This window comes from Topomyia yanbarensis, chromosome 1 (genome assembly GCF_030247195.1).
Source record: "Topomyia yanbarensis strain Yona2022 chromosome 1, ASM3024719v1, whole genome shotgun sequence".
NCBI lineage: Eukaryota > Metazoa > Arthropoda > Insecta > Diptera > Culicidae > Topomyia > Topomyia yanbarensis.
In genome coordinates, this window is record NC_080670.1 from 193932380 (window position 1) to 193953824 (window position 21445).

Sequence of the window (21445 nt, forward strand, 5' to 3'; positions counted from 1 at the left end):
ATAGAGTTGAACATAACCTTGACATATCTCGGGCTAGGAGTTACTCACCGGTTTCCTCAGCTGACCCTTAAGGTATTCGTATTTCCGCTTATAATCTCTAGAATATGGAACCACTTGGCCGGCCACATTCGGCATCGACAGACGTGGATCTTCCCATTGAGTGGTTCTTGTATCTGAAATGAAAAATCGAACTAGTTAATTGCCTCTTTCAGAAACTCACACCCGAACGCCCTACTGTGATCGATAAAGAAGATCCTCCCATCGGTATGCACTCGTTCCTCCCAGCCTTCCGGCAGTGGTGCCAGTCCGTCTTCCGGTCGTCTCGAGTCACTGATCGTCGCATTGTTCGGTGTGTTTGGCATCGGACTTGCCCGACCAGTTCGTGGATCTACCCACGACGTTTTCTTCTCGTTATGATCAATGAAGAAAACCCTTCCATTGGGAGCTAACTGCATGGACCATCCTGTTGGGAGCACTGCTTCCGCTCCAACCGGACTACTACTGGACGAATCGTTCTCATTGGAGGTAGAGGAACGTGTCGATGAGAGATCATCACCTGCATCGTTATTGTTGTTAGTTGATGAACGTCTTCCAACACCACCGCCGCCACCTCCTCCACCGCCACCACCATCAATTTCGTCTTCGGTTGTACCGCCTCCACCACCAACAGAAATGGCACCACGAACACTGCTGTCACTACCGATTGACGAGCGGCTCGAGGAGCGGCGACTAGAATCGCTCAAATGCTGCAGGATTCGGTTCTGCGCTGCGTGATCCACATCCTGGGTGGGAAGAAATACACTTCAATTACTTCCAGTTGACCGAAACCATTGGAACATCCCACCACCGACAGCTTCTAGAATAGCGATACCCGCACGAGCATAACACGATGTCTAGCCACTAGCAATAAACGCACACTATGACACTGGCAGAAGAGAAAAAAAAGCACGGCTGTAAAAACCGTTCCCTACCTCTCCGCTGGGAGCTTCTTCGTTCAGTCCGGGTATATCTTGTGGCAAGGGAGGTGCTTCCTCTTGTTCGACGGTTACTTGACGGGGCAAAGCTGGAACTGGTAAGGGCGGGAGTCTTTTTCTTCAAACCGTGCAGGAGATTCAAAATTAAGTGTTAGTTTTTTCAGAGCTTAAGAAAGACAAACGCAAACGGAGATCAATTCACCAACCTTCGACTGATACCAGCCTGGGAGGCATTAGCCATCGAAGCAACCCGCGTTGGACTCCGTACCAACGCCACCGGAAGAAGGGGTGGAGAACTGACTCGTACCGTTGGCAGAGATCGTAGTGAATCCGACCGGAACACTACCGGATCGTCGCTCGTGGAAACAGTTGCCGCACCCATTGTCGCCAGCGAGGAAACTGAATTGTTCAAAGAAGCATCGAGACGACTTGCGGCCTGCTCGGAGGTTAGGCTTACGTTACTCGCCTGAATGGAAAGTGCTATATTTAGAATCTACAAAACAACACACAACACAAAATCTATAACTATAGGTATGGTGCAAGAAACAACCTCTCGAACATCGCAAACATCGATCAATCAACAACAAACACGCACGCACACGACATCCACTCGAAACCACCTCTTGATCGTCCGAGTCAAAGTAGAGGCTCAGTACATCGACGCCGATATCATCTTCAACCGGAAAACCGAATTCTTCGGCGCTTCCTGTTGCTTCTACATCACGACCAGGTTCATCCTCGAGAACCGGTGAGGATTGTGAGTCAACCGTTTGGCTACGAGAGACCAGCCGGCCACGATTTGGCAGATCTACAGTAGCTTTTTTGCCTTCGTTGACATCTTCTTCTTCTTCCTCCTCCTCCTCCTCCTCCTCATCCACGTTAATCAAACTAGGTGAATCGTTGTCGGAACCAACGGCATCGGTGCCCTTGGGATGGTTTTGTTACCGTTTTTGAACGTGATTTCAAAAATTATAAAATTCCAACGAACGAAAAATATGGGAAGGCATGCGTTGAGAAGAACAAAATGAAAAAAAAATACAAAATTGCGCACAAACACAACATGCGATTGTTTGTATCGGTTGGCTGGCTATGGGACACGCGCTGTTGGTGTGTATGTTTTGGTTGTGGTTAAGGTACTGAAATGATTACCGGATGACGTCGGTTATATTTACCGTAATGTTATCGTCCACGCTGATATGAACACGTCTTTGGAAGGCAGCTGCCATGTCGTTGTCCTGGGATGATTGCGTTAGGCTGAAACAGAGTTGGAAGGTTAGTACAACAGTAGAGAGGTGAATGGGGGGCTTAAAGTATACAGAACAACTTTTTCTATCGGTTATAGTGTCATTAAAAAGAATAGATTTGAGCTCTCGGAAGCTTGCTTCCATGACTCTACAAATTGAGAAATACATAAAAGGACTACACTTCCTTAGGAATCAACCTAGAAAATTACATTTGCAGCCAGACTTCCCATTTACAGTTGTTGCCAGACTTCCCATGAACATCGACAAGTTTGTGTCTGTGTAAAAAATTTCGTGCACGCATTCAACCTCAGACATGTTCGCCTCGGACGTCAAGTCCAAACGAATGATGTTCAAACTTTAGTTCAAACATCCGTGTGCGGGGGTGGGCGTAGCGTAGTTGGTAAATCCCTTGCCTTGTACGCAGCGCACCTGGGTTCGAGTCCCGACCCCACACATAGGGTTAGAAATTTTTCATGAGAGATTTTTCTAACCCGAAGAGGCGAATGACCTTAAGGTTAAAACCTCTATAATCAAAATAAAAATAAAAAAAACATCCGTGTGCGTACACTGGGTGCGCACACGAGAACGGTTCACACAAGGCAAAAAGATTCAACGCTAGTGATGATGAAAGTGAAAAGGAGAAAACTGGTGCCATGAACCTTTGTGTACGAGAGGTGTACGCGCACCGCATACGTACATGGAGTTCGGTTGTAAAGGGCGAAAACGAAATTATTGCGACACCGAAAATGTCATGCCAATTTTCTTATAATGTGTAAAATCAAACCAAAATTTTAGGGTTGTTTTATACTTATACTTTTAAGTAAATATTACTTCAAAAATCAAAAGAAAAGTTAATCGATGGAACCTTGAATGTAAAATTGAACGCATTTTCGCTTGATGCCCTCCATCAAAGTCTTTACAGTGCCATCCGGTACCAGTTTCTCAGTTTTTTTCCATTTTCTTAACATGTCCTTCTCGTCTTTGACTGTCTTCTTGCTCTTCCGAAATTCCCGCTTCATCATTGCCCAGTACTGCTCCACCGGGCGCAGCTCCGGACAGTTTGGCGGATTCATGTCCTTTGGAACAAAATGGACAGAATTGGCCTCATACCACTCCAGGACACTTTTAGAATAGTGGCATGATGCCAAATCTGGCCAAAATAGCGGAACTTCGTCGTGCTGCTGCAAGAACGGCAAAAGGCGCTTCTCGAGGTACTCAGTTTTGTAGATCTCGCCATTTACAGTGCCCTTTGTCACGAAAGGCTCACTACTCAGTCCGCAAGAGCAGATGGCCTGCCAACTGAGATATTTGGAGGCGAACTTCGACATTTTCTTCTTCTTAAATTTGTCGTCCACATAGAACTTGCTCTTGCCGGTATGTATGCAGTCCAGCTCTCTTCTTTGCATTCCGGACGTAGCTCTGCGACATGCCGATCTTTTTAGCCAAATCACGGCTAGAGACGTTGGGATTTGCTTTAATCATCCGCTTCACCTTTCCCTCCGTCTTTTTGTTCTCCGGTCCCGGTTTTCTTCCAGCTCCTTTCCCGTGGTCCAACATCAACCGCTCCTGGAACCGCTTCAACACTATGGAGACGGTTGAATGGTGAATGTTCAACATTTTTCCCAACTGCCGATGCGACAAATCAGGAAATTCCAGGTGTTTGGAAAGAATTTGTTCTCTCGACTCGCGTTGGTTCACCTCCATTTTCGTTGAATCGAAAAACACGACTTCGAGATTGACAGCATGTAAACAATACACATCAATGAGAAAGTGTGCAAAATTTGGTTGATTTTTACCCAATGGTAAAAAATTTATGCCCTGTTGAATGTGTCGCAATAATTTTGTGTTCGCCCTTTATTAACATGGTTTAATCTGTTCCACAATATTCCACCACGTCACTCGATCAGTTGCTGCTTGTCTCCAACCTCTCAGGTACCCGATACTCGCCAGGTTCTGCTCCACTTGGTCCAGCCACCGGAACCGCTGCGCTCCTCTCCGTCTTGTACCTGCCGGGTTGGAGGTGAAAACCAACTTGGTGGGGTTGTTGTCCGGCATCCTCACAACATGCCCAGCCCACCGTACCCTTCCAGCTTGAGCTACTTTCCGGATACTTGGCTCACCATAGAGTCGCGCAAGTTCGTGGTTCATCTTTCTCCTCCACACGCCGTTTCGCCTGCACACCACCGAAGATCGTTCTCAGCACCCTTCTTTCGAAGACTTCGAGTGCTTGCAGATCCTCCTCGAGCATTGTCCACGTTTCGTGCCCGTAGAGAACCACCGGTCTAATCAGTGTGTTGTACATGGCGTATTTCGTGCGGTGGTGAAGCTTCCTGGATCTTAAAGTTTTGTGGAGCACGATTTCCAGAGATAATACGCTTTCGGACCTCCCGGCTGGTGTTATTGTCCGCAGTCACCAATGAGCCTAGATAGATGAACTCATCAACCACCTCGAACTCGTCGCCGACGATCGTAATACTACTGCCCAAGCGTACCCTATCGTGATCGGTTCCGCCAGCCTGTATGAACTTCGTCTTAGACACATTTATCCACGACACGAACTGTCCGGATCTCGTGAAAATCGTGCCCCGCATGTTGAACCCCGCTCTTCGCATTACACCTTCCAGCGCTATATTGAACAGCAAGCAGGACAACCCAACGCCTTGTCTTAGTCCCCTGCGTGTTTCAAACGGACCCGAAAGGCCGCCCGAAATTTTGACACAACACCTTACACCATCCATCGTAGCCTTAATCAGTCTTGTCAGCTTCCCAGGGAAGCCGTTCTCGTCCATCATTTTCCATAGCTCTACACGGTCCACCGTGTCATATGCGGTTTTAAAGTCGATGAACAGCTGATATGTCGGGACCTGGTATTCACGGCATTTTTGGAGCATTTGCCGTGTAGTAAAGATTTGGTCGTTTGTTGATCTGCCGTTGATGAAATCGGCCTGATAACTCCCGACAAATCCATTTACCAGCGGTGATAGGCGCCGGAACAGAATCTGTAAGCGGCATTTGTCACTGTGATCGCTCTGTAGTTTTCACAGTCCAATTTGTCGCCTTTCTTGTATATAGGGGTTATGACCCCTTCCTTCCACTCCTCCGGTAGCTGTTCTCTGTCCCAGATTATTTCGATTATTCGGTGGATGCATTCCATCAGTTTTTCCGGACCCACCTTGAAGAGTTCCGCTCCTAGATCATCCTTACCAGCTGCCTTGTTGCTCTTGACCTGTTGAATAGCCTCGTTAACCTCATTCATAGTGGGCGCCGGTACTAACACAATCGTCCTCCTCGAACGCCCGATTGGCCGCCTGCGCACCATTCAGATGTTCATTGTAGTACTGGCTCCACCTTTCGACCACCTCACGTTCGTCCGTCAAGATGCCACCTTCCTTGTCTCTACACATTTCGGCCCGCGGCACAAAACCGTTGCTAGAGTCATTCAGCTTCTTGAAGAACGCCCGCGTTTCCTGAGAGCGATACAGCAGCTCCATCTCCTCTCTCTCTCAGACTCTTCCAGGCGGCGCTTTTTGTCCTGAAGTCTGCTGTTTTCGCTTCCCTCGATATGACTCCACGTTCTGACGAGTAGCTTGAAGAAACATCGCTGCGCGTGCTGCATTCTTCTCGTCCAATATCTCTTGGTACTCGCCATCGAACCAATCGTTCCGTCGACTCCTCTGTACGTATCCCAGGACATCGATGAGTTCCTCCTTCGGTGGCAACGCTGCTTAAAGATGCTGCGCGTACGTTGTCGCGACGTTGGTTTCCCTCAGTCTGTCCAGGTTATACCGCGGCGGGTATAACCTGGACCGGTATCTTACACTGTTCCCTACTAATAGTTTTGGGCGCAGTTTAACCATCACCAGATAGTGATCCGAGTCGATGTTAGCGCCCCGATAGGTCCTTACGTCGATAATGTCCGATAAGTGCCGTTCATCAAGCAGAACATGATCAATTTGCGTCTCTGTGTGTTGCGATGATCTCCATGTGTATCGGTGCAGGAGGCGGTGCTGGAAGAAGGTGCTCCTTATGGCCATGTTCTTGGAGGTCTCTTAGGTTTAGGTCGTTCTCATTCGTCTTCTGGTGGGTGCTGAACCTTCCAATTACCGGTCTGTATTCCACCTCCTGGCCAACCTGAGCATTAAGGTCGCCGATGACGATCTTGACATCATGTCTTGGGTAGCGATCGTATTCAGGCTACAGCTGCGCGTAGAATTCGTCCTTGTCGTCATCGCTGAATCCGAGGTGGGGACTATGCACGTTAATTATGCTTATGTTGAAGAACCGGCCCTTAAACCTCAACCTGCACATTCTGTCGCTGACCGGCCACCATCCGATCACACGCTTTTGCATTTCCCCACCACCATAAAAGCTGTTCCCAGCTCGTGTGTATTGCCGCAGCTCTGACAGATGGTGTGGTTCCCGCGAAAGACGCTGCAATGTCGAACTTGCGGTCTTTCACTATATCGGCAAGTATGCGAGCGCTCCCAATAAAGTTACGCGACCAGCAGTTCCATGTCCCAAATTTCCAGTCTCTAGCCCGTTTCCGTTGCGTACGTCTGTGCCAATTGTGTCCATCCGAAATTTCTTGTTGAACTTCCTGAGCATGCTATTTTTATGGGCGGCTAGCTAGGCCTGCGCCAACTTTGCAGTAACGCTGAAGGATCACGGGAGGAGAGAGATTTGGGCTAAGCGTTTATTTAAAGGCGGCGCTGGCTCGCCTTATCATACATATCTTCAACAATTAACTCAACATTTACTCGATCACTTTGAGCTTATTTATGTTCAACTCCATACCATTGAGTTTACACCAATTTTGAACTAAGTCGATCTCAATTTGAAGAAATACGCAGTCTACAGCTGATTTCATCTTTCGAAAGATCTTTAGATCGTCCGCATATAACAGCTTTCCAGACTGGATTCGCTCACAGAGGTCATTAATGAATAAGAAGAATATAAAAGGCCCCAGGTGACTGCCTTGCGGAACTCCAGTCGGTAATTTGAAAAGTCAAGTTAATGTTCACAACTTTTACGTAAGCAAATCTATTGTCTAGATAGGACTACAGTCAATTAATTTAAACAAATGGGAAAGCCGAGCTTTTCCGATTTATTGATAGCAACATTATGCGGAGCTGTATCGGAAGCTTTTGAAAAAAAAAAACAAAGTACACCGCGTCTATTTGGTGTCGTTCTTCCATAGCGAAGTACAAAACACTGGTGTAAACCAATAGGTTTGAAAGAGTCGAGCGCTTCTTTGCAAAGCTATGCTGGAATTTATCATTATTATTGTTTATTGGTGTTTTAACCGAATGGTCATTCGCCCATTCTTTTTTTTTTGGGATATTTTCTCTTGAACGGGTTGGTTGTCTATTCGGTTGAACGGGGTCGTCTCCAGCATCCGGACGGGATGTGGCAGAGGATCCACGGTTGGTTGGTTTTTACTTCGGTAGTGACTGTGGTTGTTCCATGTTGGCTCGTCGCTTCAGTAGGTGGGGAGACCGGTTGCAGACGATCCGCTGGTCCAAGACACCGCAAGAGTGTGCCAGAGGGTCCATTGAAGCGTAAAGGAGATCGATACTGCGCGGTGGTCACGATAGATGTGAAGAATGCATTTAACAGCGCCAGCTGGGAAGCCATCGCTGCAGCGATGCACAGAATAAGGGTTCCGACTATCTATGCCAGATCCTGAAGAGCTACTTCCAGAGCAGAGTGCTGCTGTACGAGACGAGCGAATGGCAGAAGTCAATGCGAGTCACAGCGGGCGTTCCTCAGGGCTCCATTCTGGGTCCTACTCTTTGCAACGGGATGTACGATGGAGTCCTAGCACTGCGGTTGCCCAGGAAAATCGTGGGTTTCGCGGACGACGTGTCACTAACGGTGATGGGTGAAACACTTAAAGAAGTGGTGGTGTCGGTGACGGAGACAATAGACGCAATCGAGAGCTGGATGAACGAGGTCAAGCTGCAAATAGCCCACCACAAGACGGAGGCCAGCAACTGCAAAGCGGTTCAGCGGATGCTGATCGACACCGGAGGGCACGTGATTGCATCGAAGCGTGCACTAAAGCAATTGGTAGTGATAATCGACGACAGGTTGAGCTTCAACAACCACGTCGACTATGTCTGCGAAAAGTCGGCGAAATTAACGAACGCAATAGTGAGAAGCAGCACGAAATGTCTGCTATCTACTGTTTCGTCATCGATACTCCGATATGGGGTTCCTGCCTGGGGTGCTGCGCCGAAAACCAAGCGGAACCGTGAATAGCTGAACAGGACATTCCGGCTGATGGCCGTACGAGTCGCAAATGCCTACAGAATAATATCGTCGGAGGCAGTATGCGTTATCGCCGGAATGATCCCCATCTGCATCACCCTGGCGGAGGACGTGGAATGCTACCAGCGGAGAAATGCACGTAACGCAAGGAGACTGGTCCGAGCGGACTCGTTGGCTAAATGGCAGCAGGAGTGGGACAACGCGGATAAAGAAAGGTGGACTCACCGACTCATTCCAAATGCGTCGTGCATAAGAAGCATGGAAAGGTGAACTTCCATCGCCGGATAGACCTCAGCACCTACTGGCTGACCCGTTGAGTAGGCTAGATCCACCGCGGACCAGATCGAGTAGATCGGGACGACGCGGAGAGATAAATGGTTACGGGAGAACCTCCCTCACCGGGGAATTCTTCGTCGGAGTAGGCTAGATCCATTGTCGGGGACACGACCGAGTAGTTCGCGAACAAGTAAGGGCGAGAGCTTAATGGCTCATTGGTAAAGTAGAGCGAAAAGGGAACGAGAGGAAGCCAAAGGTCTCACGAAATTGTGGTGCTAAAATCAAAGGTATCGGGAAAACTTCTTTCGCTGAGGAACTCTCAGTCGGCGTAAGCTAGATTCACCGCCGGGGAGTAGACTGAGAAGACCGCGGCTAGACACCTTGACCTTGACACCTGGCTGGTTGGCTCGGTTTCGGGAGAACTTCTCTCGCCGGGGAATTCTCCGTCGGAGTAGGCTAAGTCCACCGTCAAGGACTAGACTGAGTAGTTCGCGACTAAGTCGGGAGCTCAACGAGTAAATGGTGCTGAATTGCACGGGAAGGGAGTTGCGGTGCTAACTGGTACAAAAGAGCCGAGTCGTGGTGCTAACTGACACAAGGGAGCCAAAGGGCTCGGTGAATTAGACAATCTGAAGTTAGCCGCCCAGATTGTCTTCGTAGGGGAGGAGTACTAAGTCTCGACTCACAGCCAGCTCTCCGACTGCCATGCAGAAATTGCCAGTCTGTGTGGATGGTGGAGAACTAGTGATGTGTTGAGCAGTGGGGCTCTAACCCTACTGAAGGAACTAACTAGTAGAATTAGAGTGGGTGCCATGCACATAAAAACCCCTCCCGGAAGTAATGCCGTAAGGTAGTGCCGGGGAGGAATCAGGTTCTGGGCAGAAGCAATTGTTTTTAGCGGGTTGGGTAATGGCAGTCCAAACCTGTTCTCTGAGACATTTGAGTTTTTGTACATTTTTTTCCGGTCTCAGGGTTTCCTTGAATTTTTTTAATGCTCTAAAAAAAGGGTCCATTAAAAATGTAGTTGTGGTGTGTCTCTCGGTGAGATGCCTTCGAGGGTTCGGTCTTGACTGATCTAGGACATGTTGGTGGCTGGTAAGGATTAGTTAGAAGAGTACTTCGGTTGATGGTGGTGTTGCCGGCCACGGGCGCCCGCTCCATTGCTGGGGCATGATGTGGCAGAGGCCCCTTCGCTAATGTGAGTGGTGGTTCTAGGTTGGCTCTTCGAGGGCTTCGTTCTTAACTGGTCTAGGCAGTGGAAGACCGCTCCGGCATCCGGTAAGGGGTGTGGTAGAGGGCCCACAATCGATTGTGATCCGCTAGTGGTAGGATTGATTGTAGTAGACTAGTGAGGGCCACGAAAAAGCTCTCCATCAGCCGGCGAAAATGGGGCAGAGGACCCACGCTTACTCTGGTTGATTCAGATGCTGTCGAATAAACGGGTGTCCTTGAAAAATAGAAGTGCTTCCTCCCGGACCGGGTCGTTGGACAGCACGTCTCGGATTGAATCGGTCAGATACGTACTGTCGCTGAGGGTCCTCAAGTTCCCGGCAGTTGCATAAGAGGTGTTCAACAGAGAGTCGGGTATTGCATGTGGTACACTCCGGTGTTGGTTCCCTAGAGATGGTGCGGGCATGAGTAATTCTCGTGTGTCCCACCCGGAGTTGGGAGAGTTTTCGCTGTTCTTTAAAACTGGCTCAGTCAAACCAGAGGTCAGCAGATCCCTTGTCTTTCTGTGTGTGGCCTCGAGCCGCCAGTGGTTAGTGAATCCGTTCCGCAGGTTCATGTTGAATTCTCTGTATATGTCGATTGATGGTATTTCTTCTGGTAGTCGGGCTCGGGCATGTCTGCCGTGTAGGGCTAGCCGGTCGGCATCTATGTTCCCTCTGATGCTACTATGGCCAGGAATCCAGCACAGTGTGATAAGTAGGTCTCGGTGGGACTCGTTGGTCTGTACGAATGGTTGGGTTGAAGTTCCTGATTCGATGTCCCGTGTAGGACTGACAAGGAATCGGTTAAAATTGCGGTTACTTCATCTGTGTCTCTTTTAGCCATTGCCTGACTGAGCAAGAGAACAGTTGTTGGTATTTCCGGTTGATGAGTTGACTATATTTTGGTATGATACTGCTCGGGGGTCTCCGGCCTCTATTGTACGGGTGAGGCTGTCGTCAATGTTAGGTCCAGGGTCGTGCCAGACTCGTGGTCCTATGCAATGTGGTCGGGCGATGGTAGCTGGGAATTTGTTGGTGAATTCCAGGTGAAAGTTGGCTGCGATGGTGAGGAGGTGGTATTTGTCACCCGGCCCTGGCTGTTTCCCAACACAAGGGAGTACTCCGTCCTCTACACTGCCTGCTTCGGCAGGGGTGCTAGGTAGTAGTCCGCAGGCTAACCGCACCGCTCCGTGGTATAGTGGCCCGATGATGGTGGGGAGCCCATCTAAGTTTCGGCACGTGAGTTCGATCCCGTAGAAAATTTTGCTGTTTATTGAGGATCGTCCGATGTTGAGTGCCATTGTTTTTGGGGTGACGGGAGCAGATAGTGCGGACCAGCCACTTTCTGATTTCGCTGGAATTTAGGTGACAGATTATCATTATCCTCATCACACTTGGCTGATTGGGCCACATAAAATAACAGTGGAATACTCATGAAGAATCGCGGAATACATGAATTCTAAATTATCCCTCCATTCGACAACCTAATAAAAAACTAAACTAATAACAAGCCAGTCCTAAGCTATCACTTTTAATCGATTAACAAAAGTAAGCCGACAAGCGAGCTTGCTTCACTTTTAAGTTAAAGTTTTCGTCAGCTCATCGGTTCACAAAGGAGCTAATGAAAAAGCCTAAAATTTGTACTGTGTCAAATTGAACTGAGCTGAAATGTTGCTCACAAGAATTGGTCTACTTTGGTAAACTGAACGGTTTGGAACCGGCCATCAGTTGGGATAAGCTTGTTTAGCAGTATAATAATAAGGTATACTGCTTGCACTTTGAGTTAGCTACCAGCATTACCAAATTTGACGATGTTTTCGGTGACCGAAACAATTAATTAAAAATAAAACTCACACGGCAGTAGGTCGCTCCCATTGTGTGGATCGTGCCAAATGATTCACGTAGTAAGTACGCCCGTTGGCATCCTGCCGTTCTTCCCATCCGGATGGTAGAACATCAACTGCCCCACCGCCACCATTCGAACTCTGCAAAAGAATATAAATATTATTGTAAGCTCCTCTCAACCAATCAAGCATTCCGTCTACTCACACTAGAGATTGAATTATTCGTTTCGATGATTTCCCAATCGGTCTCCCCGGAAGCATTCAAATCCTGAACGTAGGCGTGATACAGATCCAGCTGACCGCGCACTTTTGATCGGGCACTAAAAGCAAACATATAATCGTGTTAGAATCGTCCAATAAAATACCACTTCATCGCTTGGAGTTTCACGGTAGATAAACGTGCTCAGATGAGTATACAAACAAATGCGTCGACAAATTCCTGATCGAATATAAAACCGCTGATAAAAGCCAATAAAAAGAAGAAAAACAAATGAAACTGAAATTAACCAAACAAAGCAAGCCGAACGGAAGAGAAAAATAAACCCAAACATACCCTACTGACCTGCGCGGCCGCAGTGGATAGCTTTTGTTCGGAATCGGTGCCCCGTCGGCCGTTTCCTTCGGCAGCTGTGACAACGGTAGTTCCACCATCCCGAGGAAGTCATCCCGGGTTAGCCGGTTCTCGTCGAACACCTGAAAGACCAGCTTGTGCTCGTTCGGTTTCACCCGGAAGATGAACTCTTCGTCCCACCGGGGGTTGAGTGTTTTCTTTTTGGTTTTCGTTAGCACCGAATCGATGTTTTCGTCGCCGGCTATGGTGTTCAGGTCGATGCGGACGTATGGGTCGCTGATGTGAGGAGGGAAAGGAAGGTGTTATTCTTGTTCCGGGGTTATTTTTATACGAAGAGTTGGAATTTTTTTAGTTGTTGAATAATGTACAAATGAGCGGGGAAAATTACAATTTGGAAGATCAGATCATGGTTGTACTGATTATTATTATTAACCGACTGTTACTATAGAGTGCAAGTTTACTTTGTAAAAACCGGATATTTATTAATCCGCTTTTACGCAGCCGAGTTTTGCGGGTGCGCACTTTTTAGGGGACTACTTCGAAGAAAGGGTTCGAATTTTACGCATGAAGAATCCCACCAATATTTGCATTCTAGGAAGTATTTAAAAGGTTTGAGGAACATGACCTGCTCTTCCAAATTTTTAGGCTGAAATGTGATTTTTTTTTCTTCAACAAATAGTGCCATACATACAGCCATACAGCATGGGTAGACGTAATTTACCGACGAACGCCAATGAAAATCGCTGGAAGTATGAAACGTTAACATACCTAGCGCCGAAAATGTCCTTTTTCGCCAATTGTTGACCAGCAATGACCTTTATCCGCAGACGAGAGCAGGCACCATCTTCGTTCTGAAAGGATCAAATATTCTTTATTGATAACTATGCATTATATATATATATATATTATATAGTTATTATATAGTATATATATATATATATATATATATATATATATATATATATATATTATAGTATATATAGTATATATATATATATATTATATATATATATATATAGTATATATATATATATAGTATATATATATATATATTATATATATATATATATATATATATATATATATATATATATATATATATTATATATATATATATATAGTATATATATATATATATATATATATATATATATATATATATATATATATATATATATATATATATATATATATATATATATATATATATTATATATATATATATATATATTATATATATATATATATATATATATATATATATATATATATATATATATATATATATATATATATATATATATATATATATATATATATATATATATATATATATATATATATATATATATATATATATATATATATATATATATATTATATATATATATATATATATATATATATATATATATATATATATATATATATATATATATATATATATATATATATATATATATATATATATATATATATATATATATATATATATATATATATATATATACTTTTTTAGCGGGCTATACTGCCCATAACAGCATAAGAGTCCCATGTTGAAAAACAGCAAGCCGAGAAAAAACGCTGTTCAAGATTGTCCCATCCATTGAGCCAAATGGATGGGACAACCCTGTTTTGGTATTTTTTTATATTTTCTGAACAAACCCGGTAATCTTATTTGTGCAGTGTGTTTCAGTGGTGATACAGAATACAATGCAACGGATAACTCATTTTCGACAAAAATCCACATGGGACTCTTCTGCGTTTATGGGCAGTATAGCAGTTTATAGCTTAGAAGATCTCGGTCCCTCCCGCGATGCAATATTTGCAAAATCGGACGAAATGGCGACTGTCTGGCAAGTATACACCGATCCTCCGGAGGAGGATTTAAATTTTGTGCATGTTTGTCTCGAAATGTGTAACGTCAAGTTCTCTATTTTGTTTAGTCCAATGTATCATGCTTCTAACAACGCATGCTAAGTCGTCAGTGGAGCAATTAAAACTTCTTCTTGTTCTACCTGATCTCCTCTTGGGCCTCCTAGGTCTAAAGCGGATCAATCGACTATTAACCGTTGTGTGTCCAAAAACACCTTTAACAGGCCGACAAGGGTACCCGGGTACCCGCAAATTGAAATGCTCATAACTATGGCTTTCTTTAACCGATTTGGACAATTTTAGATGTTTTGGGTTCAAAAACTCATCCATTGAACCGGATGAATGCACCTAATTCTTAGTAATCCGGATTTTTCGGAGTAATGTTCCAGTACTAGGGCACGATTTGTAAATTTCAATTATATCCTAGCAATATGAGTATCAAAACTCTTCAAATTGCTTCGGAAGTCTCCGTTTGTATACTTATACCTTGAATATGTAACAGAACGTAACGTTATAAGCGAACGAGAACTAACAGAATAAATAATCGTTCACTTCTAGTTTACCTACGATCCAGTGAGTATGCTCTTTTCCGCCAATTCCGAAAAACCTTTTTTATTACAGGTGGTATCTTTAAAGCAGACAATCCAATGAATAATAGGATTGACCGGATTTTAGTGTGCTTTAGCACCTTGAAGAATACCAAATATCATGTGATGGGATGATCGGAGGATTAGAGAAGCAACCCCCCCCCCCCCCCCCTTCCCCCTGACACTGAATAAAAAGCCCCCTTAATATCCAAAAAAGAACTTATTAGCATAGGCCATTTGAATTTCTGTTGCGAGCCACGCAAAACAACCGTTCGTCCTTTTGCCTTAGCGGAAGCCAAATTGTGTGTCTGGCAGTAAACCATTTACTTCGATCCGATTGTCGAGGGGGATTATTTTATCGAACAACTCCGGATACAGGACAGCATATCTATCGGTCGATACGAATTGTGGTCGGAAGCTGGTTTTCCAGCTTTTTTGGATGGCGATGACCTTCACTTGTCTCCAGTCTTGAGGGACAATGTTACTCAAGAAACTTTTTAATTAATTTCAACAAGCGTCTCTTGGCAGAGTCTGCCTGAACAAGTTGAATTTGATTCTGTCTGGTCCTGGGGCTTTATTGTTACAGGAGCAAGTAAGAACTCCACCATCGGAAAAGGTGTATCGTTCGCACCATCGTGAGAAGACACGGTGCGGTAGATTTCTTGTGCCGGGGCGGAATCCGGACAAACCTTCTTGGCGGTTTGAATATTCCACGCACTCGTTGGTACTGTTTTGGTTTCCCATACGCCTGGCCATGTCCCAAAGAGTGCTCATCGATGTTTCTCTTGTTAACCCGCCGACATACCGACGCTAGTGGCTACGTTTCTTGGCTTTCATAAACTCTTCATTCGCGTTTCTAATATCGCGTACTGTTGATGGTTAGTGGCTAACCCGCCGTTCCGGAAGGCTGCAAATGCAAGGCAGCTTTCTCCGTGTACGCGTTTGAGCATTTTCGTCCCACCACAGGTTGGGACGCGTTTAGTCTGAACTTGCCATACTGTCGTTGCCGCAAAGCTTGTGGAGTGAAGTAGATCGATTTTCGTCATGAAGGTAACCCCATGCCATCGGTGGCCAACTGAGGCTCTATGGGGAATGTACACTGCTGACCAATAAAATAGGTGTGAGATAAAAATAATGAAATTTTGAGTTTTCTCTTAAAATATTTTTTTATTCCAATATTTTATAATTAGGCACAGTCGTAAATATGAAAAAGAACACTTTTCTTTGTAAATTAATTGTTATGCTTTACCGTAACTCTCTCTTCTCCATGAAATCCAAAAAAGTACCTGGTCAATGAAATAGGTGTATTGTAATCCATTGCATTAAAATTTTTCAAATCCAACGATTTTAAGACTAATATTTTTAACACCTAGTAACCTGTGTAACCTCCCTTATTCAACCAAATTTCATCCATTCGCCTTGGCATTGAGTCATTCAAACGCTGATGAGTTTCCGTTGACATAGTGTACCATTCCTTTTAAGCTGCTTCCCACAAACGACCCTTATTTCTGAAATGTTGACCGGATAACTTTTTTTCCCGTAGATTTTCTACGGGATTGATGACAGGAATTTGGTAGGATTCGAAATTATAGTCACTTTATTATCCCGAAATCATTCCTTTACATACTTCTATGCGTGTTTTCGATCAATATCTTACTGAAACTGCCATATAAAGGCACGTTATCTTTGGCATAGGACTGCATGACATTTTTAGGATGTCCATCCTTGTGCCTTGCATTCGAATCTTACCATTATAGTGGTGTTGCGAAAAATAGGATCTGCGCCATTCCACGAAAAGTAGTCCCAAACCTCATTGTTCTCACCTCCGTGCTTTACCATATTTTGCGTGTGTCGCAGATCAAACTTTTTGCACTTTGGACGTCTAACGTTTCGTTGTACATCGGAGGAAAACAGGTTTATCTTCGATTCGTCCCTGCGAAAGATATGTCGACATTTTTTGATTCCTTCTGAACCAGGCCCATTAACGGTATTGAAAAGTAAATTGTATATTTCTGTGATTGCTTTTGCTTCGCAATAGTGAAACCTTTTCAGCAATTCTTTCTGGAAGATTGGAATTTTGCAGCTTACGGCGAACTGTTCTTGGACTTACCACACTTCCAGTTTGTGTTGTAATAGTCGTGGACGACGCGAATGGATCAGATTTCGCCAATAATGCAATACAATGCCGAAGTGTATTCGCGATTTATTTGTACGTCTTATCTTCTTTAACAAAATTTCTTATCAAAACTCGTTCCACTTGAACACAGTGAGATGTTCGACCCATTCTATAACAAATCTTTGACTTATTCAACATTTAAATACATTTATTAACACACCGAATACAAACTTTACCAAATAAAACATATAATGGTATTAAGTAAAATAGTAACCCGTTAATATATTTCACACACCTATTATACTGCCGTTCTAAGCATAATTGTCCCATGTATATAGGGAATCCCATAGAACATGGGACAAATATGCTTATAACGGCAGTATATTGACCACACAAAAAACCTGCGGCAGTCTTGTTTTGCTTCTTGACAAAGATTGCAAATATAATCAGCGCCAACAACCCACTAGTAACTTGACAGATACCAAGGCTTGTGTTTGCGGTAGGTGTGATTGAGACTGCTGTAACTTGGTACGTGTAATTGAGAGAAAAACGAAATAATCTATCACACACCTATTTTATTGGCCAGCAGTGTAGGTGGAAACAATGCAAAGCAATTCTTGACTGGCAAGCGAAAACTCCAATGCCTGATTTCAAGAAGAGGTTGGTTCTATTGAAGGAATAGCGCTTTTTGATCCCCAAAAGTACTCCTTCATAAGTATTCTAGATCCAAGCGAATAATATTTAACCCTTAAATGCGAAATGTTGTTTTAAAACAATATTGCGAAAACCATCGCAAAATTATCGCAGTAACGTATAAAAGCTGTGAGACAATTTTCAGAAATTTTGAAAAAATTGGTTTGCGCCTTTAAGGGTTAAATCGTGAAAGTTGAGATATATTTCTGAAGTAAGTCATGTTTCACATAATGGAAATGCAAATGCCATCGCATTACAAATTATTTAGTAAAAATTTAAAAGAATCGATTTTCGGGATAATGCTTTTGCAATTCCACCGTAGAATAGTGATCGAATCCGTGACCTCGTTAAAGGTATTAGCCATCGGACGATACAATCGCTGAAAGGAGGATCCATTTTGCAGTTAACTGCATTAAGAATGCTTTTACTGCTGGAAGAAAGCTTACCAGTATGCCTTTAAGAGGCTTAGAAATACTTAAAGCTGTAAAAATACGGTCCACAATATTTCACACAGAATTACATTAAGGCCATCGCTGGTTTCTTTCTCTGGCTGAGATATGGGAACACTTGGGGTTTTTGATGTCCCAGGAAGTGCTGGGGACTCCTTTTCTGAGCTCAGCTTTTCGAGACCAGGAGCTACTGACATCGGTTTTGCACCAGTATTTCCTCGAGTAGTTATTTTTGGACGGCCTTGAAGACACCTTCTGGACTTTACAACGAAACTTAGGAGGGGAAATTTTCCTCCTTTTTTCTATTGCTTCTAGGCACAGCAGATTGCCCCTCCTAAGAGTCATCAGAGTCACATTCGTCACTAGACAAATTAGTATAGATATTCGTAAAGACGGTGGCGTAGCTATCTTTAGCATTTCTGCATAAGATCGCTTAGAGCGTCCCTGAAGGAAGCGCTTCACTGCCGTTCTACGCATAACTGTCCCATGTATATAGGGAATCCCATAGAACATGGGACAAATATGCTTATAACGACAATTCAGTTCATCTGCTATTTGTACCTTAGGACAAGTCTGGAGATCATATGGATCTCCCTCACATTAGAGACTCTTCATAACATCCCTTACACAGGAATCATCCACATGATTTCCACCGCATTTCGCATAACGAACCTTATTGCTACAATGGGAGGCTGTGTGTCCCATTTGTTTGCAATTAATACTGTCCAAGACCCGCGGCACAAAAAGGCGACGGTTGTCAAAGAGGAGATAGTTGGATAGAGCAGACCCTGCGAAGGTCTCCTGATAGAGTTCTGAGTTGACATATGTACTCTTCTCATCAGTTGCGACTGATGCTGAATGCAAACGCTTGCACTGCAGTATATTCACTGGGTGGAGCATGGAGTCTTTAAAATAGCCAACCTCATGGGTCAGCAGATCCGCGCAATTCAAACTCGAATCGGAAACGACCCCACAGATTTCCACCTGTTTTGCTGGTACATATACTTTGTACTCCTTCGTAAAGGGCCCGTAGCCAGCAATATCATTTGCCTGCTTCAAACTATTTACCACCACTTGAAGCTTATCAAGGCGAATTTTTGGCATTTCTGTCACGGCTGAATATCGTTCCGTCAAAACTCGCATGGTCCGGTCGAGGAGCCTGGATATATTTTGAGCCGAGGAGACTATTTTATTCCGACCTCCATCTCACTTTGACACGAAACATTGTCAGGGCCCAGTGCAGAATTATAAGAGACGGGAATGGGAATGTAAAATAATGGTGGTACTTAACTACAGTTATATTCGCACTGCACACAGCAGTAGCCGAAGATAAGGATACACCAATGCCGTAAAAATTAATCGAAGCAACCCAGTTTTTCATTCTAAAACGTTTTGCTTGCTGGCCCTTCCTCTTCTGTGAGCATCGGTAGGAATCATTACGGTAATTCCTTGGGGCACACTTAAACAAAACTACCTAGGTACAATGCATTATCGGCAATCAACTTACGTCTGGCTGACAACGCAATATTACCGAAAGAAAAAACGACCACAGACGAGAGCTGATAGACGCTCTTTCATGAACCTGTGTAAAAGGATGCTTGTGGCTCCTTTTTTTTGCGAAATGATGGTTCAATTGGACATACAGCGTATGCTGCTCATTTCAACATTTCTTGACCGTCGAATTTTGGGGGCCGCAATTGCTCGTGCTCTTCATTGTACTGACGACGGACAAGAGCTAGCTGACACGAGAAGCTGAACAGTTCGCGTAAAGGCTACGTTCTGCAAACCGATATGTACAGGGACTTAGACGGCAACCTTCTTACGAACGAGTGTGAGGTGACTGAGAGGTGGAAGCAGTACTATGACGAGCACCTCAACGGCGAAGCAGCACAGGACGAAGGCGGTTTCGCAACGCATCTTGGAGCACGCGCAGAAGACTGGCGGCCCTTGATCTCCAAGAAGTCAAGGAGGAGATCGATCGGCTGAAAAACAACAAAGCTGCCGGTGTAGATCAACTGCCCAGCGAGCTATTGAAATACGGTGGTGAAACACTGGCTAGAGCGCTGTACTGGGCAATCGCCAAAATTTGGGAGGAGGAAATTCTTCCGGAGGAGTGGATGGAGGATGTCGTTTGCCCAATCTACAAAAAGGGTGACAAGTTGAATTGCTGCAACTACCGCGCGATCACACTACTTAGCGCCGCCTACAAGGTTCTCTCTCAAATTCATTGCCGCCGATTGTCATCAATTGCTATGGAGTTCGTGGGGCACTACCAAGCGGGATTCATGGATTCCCACGCCACCACGGACCAAATATTCGCGATTCGGCAGGTTCTGCGGAAGTGCCGTGAATACAACGTGCCCACACATCATTTGTTCATCGATTTCAAATCGGCGTATGACACAATCAATCGAGATCAGCTATGGCAGATAATGCACGAGTACGGTTTTCCGGATAAACTAGCACGACTAGTCAAAGTGACGATGGATCGGGTGATGTGCGTTGCTCGAGTATCAGGGACACTCTCGGAGAGGGTTACGGCAAGGTGATGGTTAAGGAGAGCGGAGGATAGACACGAGTGGCACGATCTTCAGGAAGTCCGTCCAGCTTCTTGGCTTCGTCGACGACATTGACATAATGGCACGGAACTTTGAGGCGATGTCGGAAACGTACATCAAACTGAAGGCTGAAGCCAGCAGGATTGGACTTGCCATAAACGTTTCGAAGACGACAATGTGAACCTCACATTCCGAGTTCGGATTGGCGGTGACAAAATCGAGATGGTCGACTAATTCGTGTATTTGGGCTCACTGGTAACCACCGACAATGATACCAGCAGAGAAATTCAGAGACGGATCTTGGCGGGAAATCGTGCCTTCTTTGGACTACGGAGGACACTCCGGTCCAACAAAATTCGCCGCCGCACGAAGTTGATTATCTACAAGATGCTGATTAGACCGGTGGTCCTCTACGGCCATAAAACCTGTACCATGCTCGTGGAGGACCTCGTGCCTTGGAGTTTTCGAACGAAAGGTGTTGCGTACCATCTAAGGTGGCGTGCAGATGAAAGACGGAACGTGGCGCAGACGAATAAACCATGAGTCGCATCGCGCATACCGCAAAAAGGACGTTTGCGGTAGGTTGGACACGTTGTAAGAATGTCAGACGACGACCCGGTGAAGATGGTACATGAGGGCGACTCTACAGGAACAAGAAGACGGGGCGCACAGCGAGCACGGTGGATCGACCAGATAGAGGACGACATGCGGACCCTTCGAAGACCGCGAGGCTGGCGACAAGCAGAAATGGACCGAGTAGAGTAGAGAATTCTTCTG

The 21445-nt window shown here is 44.9% G+C and overlaps 1 protein-coding gene across 4 annotated transcripts in view; it reads right to left on the reverse strand.

Moving 5' to 3' along the window:
- Positions 1–21445, reverse strand: part of LOC131685879 (E3 ubiquitin-protein ligase Nedd-4-like) — a 28205-nt gene that overhangs the window by 2266 nt on the left and 4494 nt on the right. The window contains exons 2-11 of one of the 4 annotated variants that reach the window (XM_058969896.1): positions 13159–13241; positions 12382–12666; positions 12025–12139; positions 11830–11960; positions 2147–2228; positions 1595–1900; positions 1181–1440; positions 972–1092; positions 236–782; positions 49–173 (exon numbers count right to left, since the gene is read on the reverse strand). In XM_058969896.1, the coding sequence (XP_058825879.1) occupies positions 49–173; positions 236–782; positions 972–1092; positions 1181–1440; positions 1595–1900; positions 2147–2228; positions 11830–11960; positions 12025–12139; positions 12382–12666; positions 13159–13241 (2055 nt within the window). Of the gene's footprint in view, positions 1–48; positions 174–235; positions 783–971; positions 1093–1180; positions 1441–1594; positions 1901–2146; positions 2229–11829; positions 11961–12024; positions 12140–12372; positions 12667–13158; positions 13242–21445 lie in introns of all 4 variants that reach the window. The other 3 variants (XM_058969888.1, XM_058969907.1, XM_058969915.1) reach the window with 3 other exon arrangements.